The sequence below is a fragment of the Peromyscus maniculatus genome, chromosome 22 (genome assembly GCF_049852395.1).
Source record: "Peromyscus maniculatus bairdii isolate BWxNUB_F1_BW_parent chromosome 22, HU_Pman_BW_mat_3.1, whole genome shotgun sequence".
NCBI lineage: Eukaryota > Metazoa > Chordata > Mammalia > Rodentia > Cricetidae > Peromyscus > Peromyscus maniculatus.
Genome location: NC_134873.1, coordinates 28013650 through 28034370, shown reverse-complemented (window position 1 = coordinate 28034370; position 20721 = coordinate 28013650). Strand labels below are relative to the sequence as shown.

Genomic DNA, 20721 nt, shown 5'->3' with positions numbered 1-20721 from the left:
TTGCCAGGAAGTCAGCCCAGTCCACTGACACTCTTCTTGCCTCTATACAACCTGTGTGGACTCAGAGGATCACTGTCCACGATGTTTAGAGCCTGAGGAGGGAGTGTGAGCAGGTGTGGATTGCTCATACATGCAGAGGAGCTGACTGCTCCCTCTGTGGTAGGTTCTGATGTGTCACACTGGTAAAGGCTGTGCTGTGCATGGGGATATTCATGGACTCCTGCTCTCCGGAGCTGCTCAAGTCTGGCTGGGCCTAGGCCGGACTTCTGGCTGCCAAATGTGTCTCTATCTATCACCTCCACTAGAGACTCAGGGGTTCTGACCCACTTGCTGTACTTGCTAGGCGTAGTACACACCATGTCATTTGTTTTGTTCCAAAAACCTTAAAGAAGGCATTTTAGCCCTGTTAACGAGAGGAGGGTGAGGAGGAAGCAGGCAGAAGGGGAAACAGCTTGGATGTCATGGGAGAGTCTAAACTAAGCTCCTGGAACTGTCAAAAGCAGCTCAGTTGTGAGGAAGGATGACCACTCTTGAGGTTGCCAACCTGGGCTTAGCCAGGCTCATCTGGGTGACTTGCTCTCACACATCAGCCTATAGCCTCTGTGGCTCAAACTCCTGCGGGGTCATGTACAAGCAGCAGGAAGCTAGAGTTGTAGCTCTATGAACACCATGGTCTTGCTCTATGGTCCTTATCCCACACATCCTCAGCTCTTGAGGAGACTTCTTACACTGCCATGGACGCAGGCTGAGAAGCAGCCTCCACAACTTGCAAAACTGTGGGGTACATGGCTTACGGAGGCAGTGATTTCCATTTGCTGGTAATTTTCCATGGCTGGAAGGAAGCAGGCATAATGAGGAACAGTACGAGATTACAAAAAAGGTGCTCTGGCAAGTCATGGTGGAAAGAAAAACTGTCATTATCACCCTTCATAGGTGACGACAAACAGGGACAAGGGGAGGGGTGGGGCCACCTCAGTGCCCTATCACAACTGGGTACGGGGTCACTAGCCATGGGCACAATAAAAGTAACTGAGTAGTGGATAATTTCAGCACCACGGTGAAGGAAATTATTATAGAGCTCTGAGATTAAGCTGAGCAATTCTGAAATGCGGTAAAATAAATTCAAGACATTTTTATTTTGTAATAATTATGTTCTCTCCCTAGTAGCACTTTAAATTTTATGCCCAACATGAGGGAGGAGACTGAGCTTAAGGAGCCAGTGAATGCAACAGCGCTCCTTCACTAAGTACCTTTCACTCCGGCAAGTGAAACAGAGAGACTGTCACAGCCTGCTCGGAAACAGTGACTAATCCACCCCCTTCCCACCTCAAGGAGAACTCCGGATCTGAGAGTGGTGGCGATTAGGAACCCACAGGGAGCAGCAGCCCAGCCTTTAGAGCTGGACACACAATGGAAGAGAGAGACAGAACTTCTAAAGCCTAAGTAAGATCTTTCTAACGTCATTCAATTCAACAGCACAGCTACAGTCAACCCTGGCATTTGGTCCCGATTGGACAGTGCTCCATCTCAGCTCATATGAAAGCAAGGGTGTTTGCATATACTTACTTTGGCGCAAATGTTAAACCATGTTGAGCTCACTCTCTGCAGAGTGTTGAAACTTGTCCCAATGATGAGATCACTCTGCCAGGTTCATACCATCAGGGCGCACTGTGATCCAGCAGCACAGACCATATGTAGACACGTAGCTGATACCAGAGGGCCATGGTACACAGCTCCAAACTCACACTACACTACACGTTTTAGGTACTGGCACTTTAAATATTTTATAGAACACCTCTATCATTTCCCTGGTTGGAGTTCTTTAAACAAATAAGTCTTTAAAAATTCAATAAAAACACTTGCTAGGTCCCAAATTTAGAAAACAATCCATTAAATGTTCATTCATAGCCAAGAGTGGTTTTCTTGAGTGATCACATTGAGGATTTACAGGATCAGATTTATAATTCTGCTTTCAAGTTTATGTCCTATCTGGTGGAAACTCAAAGCCAATTAATTAGTTTAATGCCATTATCCAAATGCTTAAATTTAAGACATACAAGATGCTCAAACAGTATACTGCTGAGTGGACATACAGCAGGCTACTATAGCTAAGAGAATATATAAAACGTTTCTATGCTGTACATATTAGATACTTCAATTGTGAGGTCAAAGTGGAAGTGACTGAGTTTCTGCTGTAGGGTGCAGAGAGGAACAGCTGTGGCCATCCAATCTCCTTACAACGACACAATGAAGTATGCAAGGATCAGAGTGGTTACTTGGTGACCAGGTACAATCAGCCTGTTTCATGCGGGTAACACCTGAGCCACTGGGTTCCTTTAACTAGGACTGGCCATAAAAAAGGCCTCCGGAGGGAGCCGTACTGGTCTGTGCCTTGCAATTGTAAACGTTGATGCTTCGGCGTGCGGGAAACAAGCTAACAGCTTCGGGACACCCTTCAGGCTGCTCTTTCATTTGATCCTTTGCACACCTTTGGCCTTCACTCGAATTGCTTAAGCTAAGTGTTCTGGGACAGCTACTGCAACTGCCTAGACCAGAGGGCTGTGCAAAGCAACCGGATGCCCCGGGAAGCCGCTCGCCCCGTCCACTCACCTCCACGGGCAGCCTCTGCTCGGTGCTGTACAGCGAGCGGCACATCTTCAGCACCTCGTCCCCCAGTTCCCGCTTGTTCTCTGCTGTACATCTGGTCAGCATCACGGTCGACAGTCTCACCCAGGGATTGCTGGCTGTGCTGCTTCTCACGGAGAAGTGTGCAAAACAATGGAGGGGATTAACTCTCTCTCAACTATACCGAATTAAAACAACCACAGCAAATCCCACTTATGGAATGAGGTGCTTATGGCGGTGAGAGTACATAATGTGCCCCTTTAGCCTGTCCTCTAAAGAAGATGACACGGAGAAGATGTGCGGGCCACTGTGGCATGAACAAGCAGTGGGCAGCCTGGGATATTAGATGTCCTGAGAGCTCAGGCTCTTGAGCCCTACACAGACCCAGTCTCAAATTCTGACCCCATGGTCGGACTGCCAGTAGTAGAATCTTTACTTCTCACTCTCTGTTCTGGTGGGTTTTAGTGGTGCCTAAGACCCGGGAAGCTGCAGTTAGCAAGCAGTTGCAGGTCCTGACTAGCTTTAGCAAGACCCCAGGAAAGCACTTCAGAAAGACAATGAAGGTCATACGGTGAGCAGTACTGGTGTGACAACCAGGCATGGTAGGACATGAAGGGCTGGGGGGGTCACTAGTTCAAGGCCAGCATGGGCTACATAACCAGACTCTGTCTTAAATGACAGCAAACCCAAACTAAACAGTTTGGGTGAAATCCCACTGTTTAGAACACTAGTCAGCATGTCACCACTGTCCCAGACGACAAACACTTGAGCTACGCTTCCTCTTCCTTTCTAAAGGCATCTGGCTAACAAACAAACATAAGGTGACGTTCTCCGCAGTTTGCTTCAGGAGTTCCGAACAGTCCCACCCTAGGGCTCAGGCCATGAGTCTCTCCCAGATGTTCTTTCCTGCTCCTAAACTGCTCCAGGGGAGTCATTTTCTGGGAAGCATTTTCTTCCCATTCCAAGACATGGAAAGTTTGCTGGCCTAGGGCAGAATCGCTCACTGAGTACTAAAGAAGATCAGTATTGGAGTGAAGAGGCTTGAGCAGGTCCCAGGGCCTCATGCTTTCTACCCATGAAATGCAGCTTCAGACAGACAGTGATGTGTTCAAAGGAAACCTGGCTGCTTCTCCCAAAGGGAAGGGGTGAGTCACATGGCCAACAGCACAAGGACGAGGCAGGTACCCCACCTATCTCTCAGCAGGACAGAGAGGAGAACCCAAGCCTATGATGGGGCCAGTCCTGGTGAGAAGTCTGTCTCCTCACTAGCTATGTGCAACCTGAAGTTACTAGCTTTTGAGACTCAATTCCTTCATCTACATAATCAGGTAAAACGACCGTTTCGTGTTCATTGTGGGAATGATTGGTAATGTATGTAAATTGCATGCTCAATATTGTGAGTGCTTAATAAATGGGAATTATTTGTTCCATATGAATTCTCAAGGTTGCACTGTAAGCTTTGTTAAAAAAAATCAGGCCAGAAATTTCCTAGTGAAAATACCAGAACAAAATTATTGTGCTCACATAATAAATTAGACATGGTTATAATGTATTGCATGATACTTCTGAAGAAAACTGGGTTTAGGTACAAGGAAAAATAGAAAGATACTCCAATATATCAGAAACATTTTAGATTGCCTCAGAAGTCAAATAATGATCTCTCACACTCATATATCTTTTTTAATCCACAATTTTGGTTTTTTTTTTAGTTTCAGTTACCATGAAAAATATGGTCCAAAAAACATGAAAAGTAAAGTCCATAAGCAATTGCATGGTGGTCCAGTGTACCTATGCTGTGCATGGTTCCTTCCTTCTGTTAGTCACTTAGTTGCCGCCTCTGTTAATAGATCGACTGTCAACAGTATCAGAGTGCCCACACTTAACTAATCCTTATTTAGTCAGCGGTAGCTAGTCAAACAGAAAGAGTAGAGACAATGGTGGCTCCGACCCGCCAAAGGGAAGCCAGAAAGTGCCTCCTTTAAGTGAAAGCTGCAACGTTATCAACTGTAGGGAAGAAAAACCTATGTGTTGACATTGCCAAGACCTGTGGTGGAAACAAATCCACCACCAGTGCAGCTGTCAGGCAGGAGAAAGACAACAGTAGTTCCACTGCACCCTGAACTGCGAAATTACAGCCACAGGAGACTAAGGAGATGGCTTAGTGGGTAACAGTGCTTGCCCTGCAAACATAAGGCCCCGAAGACATGAGGTCACAGCACCAGTACCCACATAAGAAACCAGGCATGTGTCTGTAACCCAGGACTAGGGCTGGAGAGAGGAGGGTACAGACATGCTGTGTGTGTCTGTAACCCAGGACTAGGGCTGCAGAGAGGAGGGTACAGACATGGCTGTGTGTGTGTAACCCAGGACTAGGGCTGCAGAGAGGAGGGTACAGACATGGCTGTGTGTGTGTAACCCAGGATTAGGGCTGGAGAGAGGAGGGTACAGACATGGCTGTGTGTGTGTAACCCAGGATTAGGGCTGGAGAGAGGAGAGTACAGACATGGCTGTGTGTGTGTAACCCAGGACTAGGGCTGGAGAGAGGAGGGTACAGACATGGCTGTGTGTGTCTGTAACCCAGGACTAGGGCTGCAGAGAGGAGGGTACAGACATGGCTGTGTGTGTCTGTAACCCAGGAGTAGGGCTGGAGAGAGGAGGGTACAGACATGGCTGTGTGTGTCTGTAACCCAGGAGTAGGGCTGCAGAGAGGAGGGTACAGACATGGCTGTGTGTGTCTGTAACCCAGGACTAGGGCTGGAGAGAGGAGGGTACAGACATGGCTGTGTGTGTGTAACCCAGGATTAGGGCTGGAGAGAGGAGGGTACAGACATGGCTGTGTGTGTGTAACCCAGGACTAGGGCTGGAGAGAGGAGGGTACAGACATGGCTGTGTGTGTCTGTAACCCAGGACTAGGGCTGGAGAGAGGAGGGTACAGACATGGCTGTGTGTGTCTGTAACCCAGGACTAGGGCTGGAGAGAGGAGGGTACAGACATGGCTGTGTGTGTCTGTAACCCAGGACTAGGGCTGGAGAGAGGAGGGTACAGACATGGCTGTGTGTGTCTGTAACCCAGGAGTAGGGCTGGAGAGAGGAGGGTACAGACATGGCTGTGTGTGTGTAACCCAGGATTAGGGCTGGAGAGAGGAGAGTACAGACATGGCTGTGTGTGTGTAACCCAGGACTAGGGCTGGAGAGAGGAGGGTACAGACATGGCTGTGTGTGTCTGTAACCCAGGACTAGGGCTGCAGAGAGGAGGGTACAGACATGGCTGTGTGTGTCTGTAACCCAGGAGTAGGGCTGGAGAGAGTTAGGTACTGAGAACCTGAATGAAGCAGTCAGCTTCAGGCTCTGTCTGTCTCAGGCAATAGGGTGTCGAGGGAGCGACCCCTGAGTGTGTGCTCTGGCCTTCATGTTGGTGTGCATACCTACCTACATGAATATAACACACACCCAAACACAACACAACACACATTTACTTTTAAACAAAAATTATCAGGCATAAAAATTTATTCCTGGCATTGTAACTTGGTTAAAAGCCCATGCCTGGGAAGGTCACAGAATCCAGAGTGTAACTTGTGATTGTATATTTGCTAAACGACATCCTGTCAAACTGTCTTCTAAATACACACATGCGTGTATTCATTGACCTAGGCTGCTCTCCGTCTTGGCCACAGGAGTTTCCTGTTGCAGTGGAAAGCGGCCAATGGAGAGATACCTGACCGGTCAAAGGACTGAGAATAAGAGACAGTGTGCATCCGCTTCACTGGAGCATTTATGTTAACCCAGCACTACGAAGGCTCGGACACTATTGGGGAAGTGGTAGGAGAGGGATATGAGCCAGAGAATGGGCAAGAGTGCTGCGAAATGCCGGCTTCGACAAGAATCACGCAAGCTCAGGCCGGCCAGCACTCCAGCATAGGTGGGGGATGCAATCTCCAGGTCCCACCACTTACAGAGGAACTGTGGCTGGCCACTGGGGATGGGTTTTGTTTTTTGTTTTTACCAAGGATGTGGCTACCAATAGATTCCCATGCTGCAGCAGAGAGTGCCATATCCATGTATATATGGGCAGCAATATCTTGACTTAGTGGGTTATTAAAAAAAAAGATATGAATTTGGGAAGGGGCATATTGGTCTGGTGGCCCATAGAGGCTTCCTAGTGAGACCTTACTCAAAGTCAGAGAATCTGAGCTTGCTTTACCCAGTAGAGCTGGATAATGGGATGACTGGACCACAGGCGTAGTTACCAGGTGTTTGGAGGGTCTACACTTGGCTGTATGGTGTGCTTTGATCTTGCAAGGGGTAGGTATTTTGCCTCTCCCCTTGGCATATTATAAAAAGCCCTTTGGAATAAAGCTCTGGGCAGCTAGGTATTGACCCAGGGCCCTCCCGAAGCTATCCCGTGTCTCCGTCTTTCTCCTCCTTGTCTAGGTCTATCTTTCTACCTAATATTTCCTCATTCCTCTCTCTTCCACCTAAAAACCCTTCAAAAGGTGGGAGCAGGTCGGAGCTGAACTCCCACAGACTCCTACATGTTGGTGGGATATCAGGCGAGATTGAGAGGAAAATGGGGGATAGTTATGATCATTTCACTGTAAGCAGGTATGAAATTCTCAAAAGGAAAAGATTTTAAATAAAAATAAAAAGAGAAAAATCATAGCTACAGTACATAGTAAGTACTTAGCTAAGATGGAAAAAATATTAAATCTATGCAGGGAGGTACAGGAAAATGTATGGGGAAATACATGGTAGAGGACAGAGTGTGACACTATCCACATGTTCAGAGTGCTTGGAACATATGCTCCTCATATACAGGTCTGTCTGAAACACTAATGTGTGTGCAAGTACACACACATGAGCTAGCTAGCTCTCTCTCTCTCTCTCTCTCTCTCTCTCTCTCTCTCTCTCTCTCTCTCTCTCTCTCTCTCTCTCTCTCTTCATTGCCTTCGCTGCAGACATTACATTTTCAAAACTGACATCCAGACAGCGGATGTTGAATTAGGCTAAGCTTATCTTAATACTTACACACAGTCACTTTTCATAGGTGGCCAAGCTTGCAAGAGTAAAATCAAGTGCTGAAATTCGACCTCATCGTGACTAGCTTCTAGGAGCTCCGTGAACAAAGAGTAGCGGTTTCCTTCACTCTCAATGGCAGCTATGTCGACCTGGAGGAAGCAATACACAGTTGAAGCTGGTGGCAGTGCAGAGTTGGTTCACAGAAGATTGAATATGACTGTCTCAGAAAATAACCTTGAAAACATGTGCAACACACTGAGTGAAAACCAAATACCATCAAAACCCAAACCAGACCAAAACTCTGCTATGGTCTGGACGTTGTTTGCCACCTAAAAGTTCTTGGGTGGGGAGGCTGGTCCTTTGAGGTGCTTATTGGTCCCAAGGTTGCTGGTACAATGGCCATTGGAAGGGACTATGGGATCCTACTCTTCCCTGGCCTTGCATTAATGGCATGATCCCTTCCATACCCAACTGCTCCTATCAGAATGCGGCACAGTCAAGAGACCCTCACCTGAGCTAAACCAATGCCAGCAGCATCCCTAGAGTGTCTGTGCCCACAGTGACATAAACCTCTGTTCATTACATATTCAGCATGCCTCAGGCATGTCACTCCAGTAATGAAGAAACACCCTAATCCACAAACCTTCCCAAGTTCAAATGCTTATAATATTATAAACTATGGAGAGCTACAAGGCTGCAGGGAGGCCCCAACTTTCCTTACCAAAATAAAATCAAATAGCCTTCTGCACACCAGTGACTGGCATTTAATATGTTAAAATACAAACTGCTTTTACATTTGAAACTAGTATTTCAGCATACTTAATAGTAAATGAATTTTGAAAGTTTAAATTGTCTACAATTAATTCCCAATGTTCATCAGAAAACTGTTTGCCTCCATGTGCCCATAAAGTCCTCTAATTTGAACCAAAGGTTCTATGATTCTCCTGCTACAAACCAAACCAAACACTGTTCAAGCCCATTCTGTTTCTGTACAACCAAACGGCTTCTCCTCCAATCCTGGCCGTTGCAAACGCATGGCACGCACAGCACCTCTGGAGGAAGTGGCAGTCATTTCACACTGAGAAGTGGTTCTGACGTCAAAGTAGGCCAGCCTGGCTCCCCTGACTAGTTCCTCTTCACACGGGTTCTCAGCATGTGGGTGCACAGACGATCATAATGGCACATGCATAATGACATGTGTTCGCAGGAATTCAGATGGTCACATCTTGAAAGGATACTTGAGAATGGATTTCACTTACGTATTTGCTAATCTGCCATGCACTAATGCACGTTTCTAAGACATTTATTTAATGGCCATGATGGCTCTGATCTATGACACCATCTGAAAAAGTCACACCACAGATTCTGCAATGTTTGTAAATGGTCATGTGTACTCTGAAATTATCAGTAATTGCTACAGAAAGCCCGGGTCCCACAGAGACCTGCCAGATCCTCCAAAACCCACCTTTGAGTCTCAGGCCATTCATATCTGGAATAATAGCCCCAGAGCGCTTTACAGTTTTTGAAATAATTTCATGGTACAGCAGGCCAGTTGACTCCAACCACAGCTCCATGTGGGGGGACACTCGGGGTTGGCAACCTCACAGAACATATAGACATTGGCTCAACTGTCCCAGTGCTGGGACTCGCAGGTGACACAGCCAAAAGGTAATCAGAGCAGCGTGTTCCGGCAAGAGGAGTTAAACACCAGATAAGCTCGACATTATTTAAGTGAGGCTTCTAACTGAGAGCAGGCAATTGTCTCAGTAGTAAAGAAACAGATTTGTAAAAACTCAAGTAAGACTTGCAGTTATTCAACCTCCTCATCTTCCACCATCTCCAGCCTCAAAGCCTCTTGAGGTTTCCTGCTCACAATTATGCACATTCTGCCTCAGCTACCTGGAACTGTTCCTTGGCCTGGCACATTCTTCCTCCAGATACTGGAGGAAGCTTAGAAGCCCGTTTCATCAAAGTGATGTCACCCTCCCAGCTTACCCGCCCTGCTTACGGGCCCAAGTTGTACGGCACCCCCATGCCTGCGCATCTTGTTCTTTCGTTTTCCCTCTTAGTACTTAAAACCACATGGTGTGTAATGAGCACTTTTCCCATGAAAGAACTGAGAGGCCAAATGCACAAATAAATGATAACTTAACATTTACAAGACAATTTAGCATAAGCAATGTTAAATCCTCATAGACTGGCCATAATGTATTGGTTGGTTTTGTTACTGGAGATAGAACACTGCCAGCACAGCAAATGATTGGCTAGTGTTACGCTCACCAACAGTAAAGATCTCAGTAAAGCCCCTCGCTCTGGGCCTCATTTTCCTTACTTGAAAAATGGGCTTTAAAATGGCCAGAAGTCTCAGGTTATGAGGGTGCAGCTTGATGTCTGCATCAGGGAGACGGGCCAGTCAATGGCTGACCTCTTCATGGTTTGTAATCTTAGTTTCTATTTAGAGTTTACCTGAGCAAAGGTTTAAGCTTGAAAGTAAGGCACTTAAGACCCACCAAATGGTACACTGTTAGCATTCTTAATAAATACCACGATTACAGAGTCTATGATTAAATGCAAGATAATTATCGATGCCAAGCCGTTTTTCCTCTCATTACAAGGCACAGGATCTATGTGGGTTGTTTTCTATACACGGTATATATATATATGAGATTTCTTTTAAAGTCATATTTTTTAATCAAGAGATTTTTCTATTCATTACATACATAGATCCCCCTGTCTTCCCTCCTCCCACCCCCAGCCTTCCCCCCTAACCCACCCTCAATTCCCACCTCCTCCAAGGCAAGGTCTCCCAAGGGGAGTTAGCAGAGCCTGGTACAATTTTTAACAACATCTAGATTCAATTTCTTTCCAAAAATTGTAAAAACTCATAAAATTAGAAAAGATTTCATCAAAAAAGGAAATCTAACTATAAATTAAATTTGCATATATTTTATTAGTTTGATGAGAATAGTTTCAATTTATTAATGTTTTTAATAGCATGTTTTTGTATAATCCCCCCTCATGCCGACACACAGCTGTATGAATGCTCACCAACCGTCTAAATATCCTAGCTCCTTTTGAGAGAATAACCCCAAAAGCCCCGTGAGCTCTTCAGTTTGAGGAAAACAATTGGCAGCATGTGCTGCCAAAGACACGAATAAAACATTGGAGAGAAATCTGAAATTTTGATAAACTTGTATCTGCCATAAGTGTAACACCTTCCCAACAATGTGCTGGTGTTTCTAATGAGCTAGATCGACAGTAACATGAACTGGATTCTTAATACTATATAATAAACAAAATTGCTTTTACATAGGAAATGGACCAATATTCAGGAGCTACATGACTTAGTCAACAATAACTTTCCAAACAGTCAACATGTTTCTTCAAGACACATCAGAGTGAAAGGCAGACCAATGGGTTTCTTGCTTAGTTTTACAAAAACTACAGGAAAAAAAGCTGTTGCCATGGTTTCAAATTCCACATGGTAACTGATACTTAGGATAGTACCACTTGTAGATTTGCTGTAGCACTCAAGAATAGCGTCTCACATCTATCGGAAAAACTACTGAGACATTTCCTTCCTCAACAGTGACTTCGTGTCTGTTTGGGTTTTCTTCATGTGCACTGAGCTCAACACTGTATTTCATATGCTCAACACAGAAAGAGATGCTCTAGTCTGGAAGAAACAGACTTAGCAGAGACTGGATTTTAATAGGAAGAAGCACGAAATTAAGAGATGGATAGAGTCAAGCCCACCCAATCAAGGATATTCTTCCGTTCCTCCTAGGTGTTTGTATGACATGTGGCACACAATGAAATAGGAAGATACTACATGGAAATGAAAGATGTTGAATATATTTTCAGAGAAGAGCCAGAGAAATGTTATCTAGAAGGCTGCAGCACTCACTTGGTAAAATGACAAACGACATAAATGGATGGACAGCAGACCATTATTAAAATTGCCAGTTAATACAGCTCATACGTTCTAAGGACTCTCCTTCCTGCTGGAATTTGAAATGATGGAAGCGGAGGTGGAACACGGCAGATTGGGACTGTAAAATCCCTCACGATTCTATCATTGACAGTTTTAAGACAGGAAAAGATGCAAATCCAGTGGACTTCCCTGTGGCTTACAGAGGGAGGGAGGAGTGTAAGTGTGAACTTTTGCTCACCTGTACACGCAGAGGTGAGCCTCCATTCCCAACAGTATGGCAGAGCCAAAGTATAACAGCTCCCTTGACACAGGCTTTGGGTTGTAATGCTTTCAGCTCCAGCTCCCTGTGTGTTAGGAGTGAACTCAACTGCCTCCCATCCCTAGCTCAGCCTCCAGCACCAGGAAGTGGAGTAAGAACCTGAACGTCGGAATGTGGATTCTACAATTATTCCCCAGCTGGACTCCCTGGCTCCAGGACTGAATCTGGGTATGCTTTTGTTCTTTCTGTAAACAGCAGTGCAACTACCAGAGGAGCAGGCAACTGAGAACAACTCCCTCCAGCTATGGCCAAAGCGCTAAGGAAACCCACTTTTCATTTTATGTATTTTATTTAAATTTTTTTTCTCTTAAAATGGACGAGTAACCAAACCCAGAAGCAGGCCCTAATGGTGGGGGCTCTAGAAATAAGAGGCCAATCCTTTCTCAGGCCACTGGAAAGATTAAATGAGAGAAGGCAAGGATAGCATTACCTCTCCACATCTCACACTGCTGTTCCCAGGGTCTGTGTGACTTTGCCTTCACAATGAAATCATGTGCAAAACTGCGGGTTACCTGAGTCATATAGTGAGACTTCAGCTCCGCTCTCTTCAAAGGAGAGATAATGGCTAATGTCCCCTGCTACAAGCAAAGGGGGCCATGTCAGGCTTCTAAGGAAGCCTCTTAGGTTGACGCCATTCTTGAAAGAAAACTCCCAGGCATCAGACTGTGTATGAAATAGATGGGTCATGCCCCTCTCCCTGTGCTGTGTTATGTCTTCTAGAAATACAACCCTGGAGTTGATTTGGAAAGACATAGTCTTTGTCAAGGATAAGAGAGACTCTCTCTTCCAGACAAGCCAACAGGATAGCATGCCTAGTCTGCATAGTTTGGTTCTGACAGAAGACAACCCTTGGGTCAGAAACAAAGACCTTCTGTACTCATAGGAACAGTGGAAGCCGGGGCATCAGCATTTCCTGTGTCAGTTCCCCAAGTCTTTAGGCTCAGAAGTAGCACTTACTTAGGAAAGTGACACACACACACACACACACACACACACACACACACACACACACACACACACGCAGTGGGTTGTGAAGAGCCCCACACTTAAAGACTATGAATCTGTTATACCGAACAGGAAATGTATGTGCTCTGCTCATGGGAGACACTAGCTTCCATTTCTATAAAAATGCCATCAGAAAGAATCCTGAACCAAGCCAGTCGGTTCCTTTGTGCATGAGCCTTGCTGAAATGTGAGGTCTGTAGAGAATTATTTTCCAGTAGCTTTTCAAGTTTCTATAATTACTATGTTGGGAAAGAGTCCCAAACTATCTTTTAACTTTTTAACTTTTCGCTGATGCATATGCATGTTTGGGAGTGCAGATGTGTGTGTATGAGCCCAGAGGCCTAACGTTGACACACAGAATCATTCTCTATCACTTTCCACCTTATTCTTTGGGGCAGAGTCCCCAGACAAATTCAGAGCTTACCCATAGGGCTAATCTGGCTAATGTGCTCTGGGGGTCCAGTTAGGCAGCCAAGCCTGACTGAATCCTATTCTTGCAAAGCAAGTCTTTAACTGCTGAGCTGTGTCCTCAGTTCATAAGACTATCTTATCACTGTTAACTCTTTAGGCAAGAGCATCAAATAAAGGCTCTTAAACACAACATTCTAGATCTAAGTGCTAATGATCTGAAGAGCAATATTTACCCTAACATTTGAGGTAAAGACGACACACTTCAGTTTGCACAGGTATGTCTCTATTTAGAATCACAAGTCCACATGACAGGGACTTATAAGTTATGCTCCTATACACCAACACATACTGTTTTAACTTCTGTTACTCCACTTACATACTACCTTTATTAAGTCCAGTCCTTTTCAGTATTTTTCTTGGGCATTCCAGAAATTAGAAAACCACAAGTATAGAATGGTAATTTAGGTTGTCAAAAGCTTAGAGGCTCTATTTGTCCCTTTCCTGGTTAAGAACAATGCTAAAATACCATCACCAAACTGCACACGTCTATATTACTCCTAGTTATCATGAACATGCCTCCAGATTTTCAGTTAAAAGTTTTTAGCTACAATTAAATCAAGTAGTCAGCAGACAAAACTGAACATCATATGATCAATGTACATTTTTGTTTGTGTGTGTGTGTGTGTGCGTGCAAACAGTACAATTAAAATAAAGATAACTTTCTAGCAGACAGCTTTGGTTCAATATATTTTCATAATATATTTAAGAATATTGATTATGAAGAATCAGAAAAATTAAGTAATTTTAAGTTGAAAAAAACATTATTTCATAAAACTTGCAAGTTATTGGAGGAAAAAAAATGAAGGAAGGATTTTTCTGAGCCCACAAAAGTTCAATTATGTGGGTATCACAGGATTCCGGAAGTGTGAGGGCAGGTGGTTAGTGTGAGCATTCTGAAATCAGGACACCTGGTTCACTCTGGATGGGGATGCAGGCAAGCGTGACAACCTCCAGCCTCCAGGATGCAGCACAGTCCAAGTGAGACCCTCCTTATGTGCACTCTGACTTACGGATGCAGGGCCTCCGACACAGACATCACTGATATAAGTAGTCCATCCCGTCTCAGCCTTCTTCATAGGCCAGTCACCACACCCACCTGGCATGTACACAAGCTCTCAAGATCTGAACTCTGGCCCTCATGCTTGGGGGACAAGTGTTGAACCCACTAAGCATCCCCCAGCACATGCTTTGTGTAACATTCCCTGTGTCCTAGCCTGGGGAGTATCTGAGAAAACTTCCAATATTTCACAAGCACCTGCATACTTAGTGACTCTTTGCTACTGATACTAACTAAACGTTATGAAATTTAAAAGGGAAAATTTAAAAGGGCAAAACACAAGTGTGACTCCAGTATGAGAGCCTTGCTTTTGTCTCTAAATACTGCTTCTCTCTTCCACGTTGAACGAGGGGACTTATGTCCTTCCTGTAAGTCAATTTGTCAAGTGGCTGCAGCTCCTCCTTATCAGTTTCATTGTCCTTGAATCAGAAGGACTGACACACTGTTCTCAGCGGAAGCCATTCTTTACCTTAAACTTTCTCGTGCTGCTGGGAGTGAACCCAGACACCTTCAGCGGGCAGTGCACCTGATTATGTATCTTCCCACAGGCACTGATAGCAGCTCCCTGTCACTGCAGGCACAAATGTGTAACAGCTACGAGAGAACATCTAAGTACTCTATGGGGGGAATGTTCATAAACCTTTGTTACCTTGGGTAATAGTGACATTAAGCTCTGCTCTTGTAGCTCCTAACCAGTAACAGGATGCTGATTGATGTCAAGATGCAAAGTAACTATGTGATTCTTTCCATAAATACGATGATGTTATGCTGTGATGCTCATACACAGGGCTTCAAATTACAAACAAAAAACCCACAGGCGCAGTAGAAGCATGAAAGGCTAACAGAGCTGAGCTCTAGGCAAAACTAGACCTGTGGATGTTCCGGGTGGGCAATGTGGCCTCCTGTGTCCGCTGGACCTAGCCAGTTTCTCTGGAAATGAAACGCTGAGAAGATAAAAACCCCATCACCAAGTATTGACAACCAATCTCCCTAATGACCTGAGTGACACTTAAACTAGTCCCCACCCACAAGGAGGAACTCAATAGATATCACTACTGTTCCATACTGTGAAAAACTGCAGAACCACTACTATTAGACAAGAAAATATAAATACACCAATGGCGATTTTTCATTTCTGAGTTATAAATTTTATTAAAACAAAATCAAAATTATGAAAATATTACTAATGCCTTTAAATATTAAAAGGTACTTTTGGGGATAGATTTTCTAAAACACAGATGCAGATATTGAATGAATGTCATAAATATGTGACCTTGTACTGCAAGCATGCTGAGTTCTAGTCACTTCTATAGACTGAGCTGAAGTGAAAAGATCATTATTCAGTGGGGGCCTGACCAGGAATAAAATAACGAGAAACTAAATGTTGGTCTTGCCATAGCTATGATACGATAGATAAAGGTTGATGCCTTAATATATTCATAGGTTAAAAAAAAGGAAACTACACCAAACCCAACAGACGGGTCTGAAATTACAATGTATAACAACACATCAGAGCGTAGCAGGCACACACAGTCACTGGGTATCTAACAGTGCCTTGGGTAACAGACTTAGTACCTCTTTACCTTGTATCTGCTTGGCATATTTTAGTATTGAGATATACCGCTCTCTTAACCAGCCTTAGCCTCCTTTCCCGTGTGAAGAGTGGGACAATAAGAACACCTGTGCCTGAGAACGATACTGCTGAAATGTGATGAACGCGGAAGAGAAATCCTAATGACCAGCTCTGGAAGACTTAGGCAAAAGCAAATCAAAATAACAGATTAGAACCATGGAACAAAGCAAAACCCTTATGACCACAATAAAATAAATAAGCAATTGAATAAATATATTTAGACGGACAAGTGATGGAAGAAAACTTCATCATAGTTATAATTATCACTCTCATGCAGCAATCATCAATTCATGCTAAAACAAGTACATGAAAGTATGATGAGAGACTATAACAATAATAATAATAAACTCAAAGTATCTAACAAACTACCTAATAATCATAAAAAAGTACTGCTTCATAGTACTTCAAGTTAACACTATTAGTCATGAAACAAATCAACACTACATATCTCCTGATATAATGTACTAAGAAAAACACATCACTTCTGTGGCCTCCTACTAAAAATGCAAAACCTGAACACATGAAGATGTTAAACTGAATGACATTTTACAAAATAATTCCCCACTGCTTTTTACAACTCCCACTGTCATAAAAGACCAAACAAATAAATCAGACTAATAAGTCATTTCAGATCAAGAACTGTGACAAATGCAGTGTGTGACATGGGTGGGTGCGGATCAGAAAGGAGACGAGTGGGGCCACTGACAGTGGAGGACCGAGGTACTGAGAGAACAGGAAGCAGTACTGAACTCGTGTGGCTGTGGCTGATCCACTACCATTTGCAGAACTGGAGTGAAAAATACACAGAAAGTTATGTAGAGTGGACACCACTTTTTGTAAGTCTGAAGTCACTTCAGAATGAAAGTTAGAACCTCAGCAGCTCTGTTGCTCCTCCCAGCTCTCAGTCACATGTGTCTGTTTTTCCTTTCCTTCAGCAATCTGCATCCCACATGGGACTAAGACAGGTATCTTAGGCAAGAATGAGGTGATTGCCGAAATGATGCAATTAGAAAGCTTCTGCATAGAGCCGCGAGGGCAGAGTCAACAGTGAAGGTGCAGCAGGAGGGACCTTGCCTGGCTGCTCATCTGACGTCTAGACTAAATGTACAGTGAAGAAACTCAAACCCCCCAAATCCAACCACAAACTGGAGGGAAAAAAAAGGAATTAATAGGCAGTTCTCAAAAGAGAAAGTACAAACTGCCAATAGATATATAGAAAATGTTCAACACCCTTACACGCCAGGGAAATGCAAATCAAAACGACATTCTATTCTACCTTGGTCAAAATGGCGAAAATAATGAAAATAAATACTAGTAAGGATGCGGGGGAATAAATAAAAAATAAACCACTAAACACTAGTGGTAGGAATGCAAGTAGGCCAGCCACCACGGAAATCAGCATAGAGATCTTCATAAAATTAGACCCAGAGCTACCATATGATCCAGCTACACGTCTCCTGGGTAAAGAGCTGAGAGATTCTACATCAGCACCCAAAAGAGGGATCTGCACATCACACTGATGAAACAATGGGGTTACCTAAATGCCCATCAAGATGAATGGATAACGTAACGTGATACACATACAATGGAGGCTTAGGAAGCCATAAAGAAGAAGGATTTATGGGAAAACAGATAGAAATGAAGATCTATAGGTTAAACAGAATAAGCAAGGCCCAGAAAGACTAACATTGTGTCTTGTTTCTCATCTGCAGACCCGGATATTAAAATGAACACAAGACATGTGGGCAGAAGGAAGACTGCTGGTGAAGAGGAAGGAGACCAGTGAGTATGGGGAAAGGGACAAGGTCAAAGCTCACACTGATGTGTGCATGTATCCTAACGAAGCCCTCATCGTGGACAACGAACACACAGTAACGACATTGTAAAGGGCACAGGGATATAGTCATCCACCACACAGACAACTGAACTGACCTGAGCCTGAAAAGAGAGAAGGGAAGCCAGTGAATCACACCTGGGGACTAAATTCAAGTCTATTCCTGGGAAGCAAACATTACTAAGACACATTAGGTCTACAAAGACATTTTGTCTACATGAAGGAGATAAACTGAGCCTCCCTGTGTCCCTCACTACTGCTCCAGCATGCTACAGAAATGCTATTTTGAATGAAAGCAAACTGATGAGTTGATTAAAGCATGCTGATAACTTGCCTGAACTCAGGGCCTAGCCTCTCTTCCTGCACTGTCCAGCAAGTTGAGCAGCCACGTCCCCTCTAGTCACAGGCAAAATTCAGAGCAGCAGCAACCCCCACCTCCTCTCCCCACATCTGAGCGTAGTCTCAGGCTCTTTTCCACCCATGTCTGTAGCTGGAGTTTTCCTGGTCCTGCCTGGCCCACGGTCAGGACAAATTTCTCTCACCCACCAGTCCTGCAGCTGCTCAGACCCAACCAAGTAAACACACAGAGACTTATATTACTTACAAACTGTATGGCCATGGCAGGCTTCTTGCTAACTGTTCTTATATTTTAAATTAACCCATTTCTATAAATCTATACCTTGCCACGTGGCTCATGGCTTACCTTCTCATGGCGGTGGCTGGCAGCATCTCTCTGCCTTAGCCTTCTACTTCCCAGAATTCTCCTCTCTCTTTGTCCTGTCTACTTCCTGCCTGGCTACTGGCCAATCAGTGTTTTATTTATTAACCAATCAGAGTAACACATTTAACATAGAGAACATCCCACAGCACATGTCCATCTCCACTGCAAGAGCCAAGTTCAGAACCAGACCACTGCCTCAGTCCTCCTCATCACGGTCAGCTCATTTCCTGGAACAGCTATCTGCTCATGTACCTTCACGGCACCATGTTCCCACATTCCTTGGTCAGAACACAGGTGGCTCCCCACAGTCTGTCCATGTCGTGTCTCCCTATTTTAACACGACCGACCATTCTGATGAAATAGTCAGAGGAGCTTTTTCTCACTGCCTGGCACACGTGATCCTTGAGACTTGCATTGTGTGTCAACGTCTATCTCGGTGTCTGAACACTTTGACTACTGGCAGTATGAAGCCCACACCAACGAGGACCATTGCCTCGCCTGAAGTGAGGATATTACAAGTTTCATACCATTTAACCTTCCACTCTCTGTGACAGCTCTAATGTCCACGCAGGTCACAACTCACGGTCTCCTGTTCTCCCCAAATGAAGCCCTCAGCAGCGAGAGGGAGGATCTCTTTAGGAAGGGAGCCAAGGGTGCACGCTGGGAGACTCTCTAGATCCCCACCAGTTATATCGATGCTCCCTTGACTTAGATCACAGAGCTCTCTTCGGGAATCTCAGCTCTCCTGCTCAGGTCTGGAAAGCGATGCTCACTGCCACATGAGAAGCAGCAAACTAGTCAGAAGTCACCATGAGGACAGTGTGGCAAACTAGCAAAGCCACATCAGCCCAGATGTGGCAGGCCACTCTTAAAGGACATCTTCCCATCACCCCAAGTAAATCATTTGCCTCCAGATAAGGAGCAGGCTGCAAGGCGAGAACAGCTCACTCGGAGCTGGAGCTCTGTCTTGCCTTTTGAAGCATGACCTTGGACAGGTTCTTAAAGACTTAATATTCATTTATTCAACAAATATTTACAGAGTGTCTTTCAGGTCCCCACTCTCAAAGAATTTATATTCTAATGGAAGAAGAAAGACATCACACAACAAACGGGCAGGGAGGAGGGAGGAAGAGGTTTTCAGACAGTGGCAAAGGACTTAGAATGAAGACAGTGATGAAACAGATTGCACTCAACTGCGGAGTCATTTCAGAAAGGTCACACCTGAGACAAAGAAAATCCCAGCAACTTCTCAGTTCTCAACATCCGTATGATTTCCCTACAAAAAAAACCCAGCTGAGCAGGGAGATAATGAAAGCCTCTTGCAGCTCCAGGATGGCAGGACATCATGGCTGTTAGATATACATTATCTCTGTGTTCAGACCACACCTGTATTTGGCTAAGCCAATCAAACGTGACTCTTAGCTTTGGACCCATTTTGAAGTCAACTCTGTACAAGGAACTACATATGGCTTTGTATATTGAATTTCTCTAGTTCCATATGACGAGAAGTTTGTATTTTGCTAATATCTGGCAAATGAAGGCCAGCCGGTCCCTAACAGAAGCGTTAACTGGGACTTGCATGTGTCAAACCAGGCAGTCACATGACTTCATAACAAGATAGTGTTATCTTAAGCTAAATCTTTCCAGCAATGTCTTATACCACTAAATTCAGGTGTCTGAAAAGTAAAAAGGCAGAACTCTTCAGCTACATGGTCTCCTTTACATAAAAATGTGGGAAAATCTGAGGTGCTGAGGTATGGAAGTTTTCAAAGGAAACATCAGTATTTTGACCCACATTTTTCATGCGCCAGTTAACTAGAAAATTACAAAAGCTGAAAACCTCTGATAAACTGTACCAAGGGATTAATATAATACACCCTGCCCTCCCCCTCCCATCGCACCCCACTCACACCACGCAGGGCTGCATTTCTGGGGAGGAAATTAAAGCCTCTCAAACTGCTGAAAAGTGAGGGTCTCTGAATTTTTAATTCCGTTAACTAATCATTAGAAAACTAGAAGTTGTTGTCTCTCTGTGAAGCAGTGAGGGGCAGGCGTCCCAGACGTGCTGAATCTTGCAGGCACTGGCTGGTTTCCCAGCAACACAATG

General features: G+C 44.5%; 1 protein-coding gene across 8 annotated transcripts in view; it reads right to left on the bottom strand.

The window, feature by feature from the left end:
- Nbas (NBAS subunit of NRZ tethering complex) overlaps positions 1-20721 on the bottom strand; it is a 289617-nt gene that overhangs the window by 13173 nt on the left and 255723 nt on the right. For 4 of the 8 annotated variants that reach the window (XM_015995503.3, XM_042267446.2, XM_076559874.1 and 1 more), the window contains exons 49-50: positions 7650-7789; positions 2611-2752 (exon numbers count right to left, since the gene is read on the bottom strand). In XM_015995503.3, coding sequence (XP_015850989.2) covers positions 2611-2752; positions 7650-7789 — 282 coding nt within the window. The remainder of the gene's footprint in view (positions 1-2610; positions 2753-7649; positions 7790-20721) is intronic. The other 4 variants (XM_015995506.3, XM_015995505.3, XM_076559876.1 and 1 more) reach the window with 1 other exon arrangement.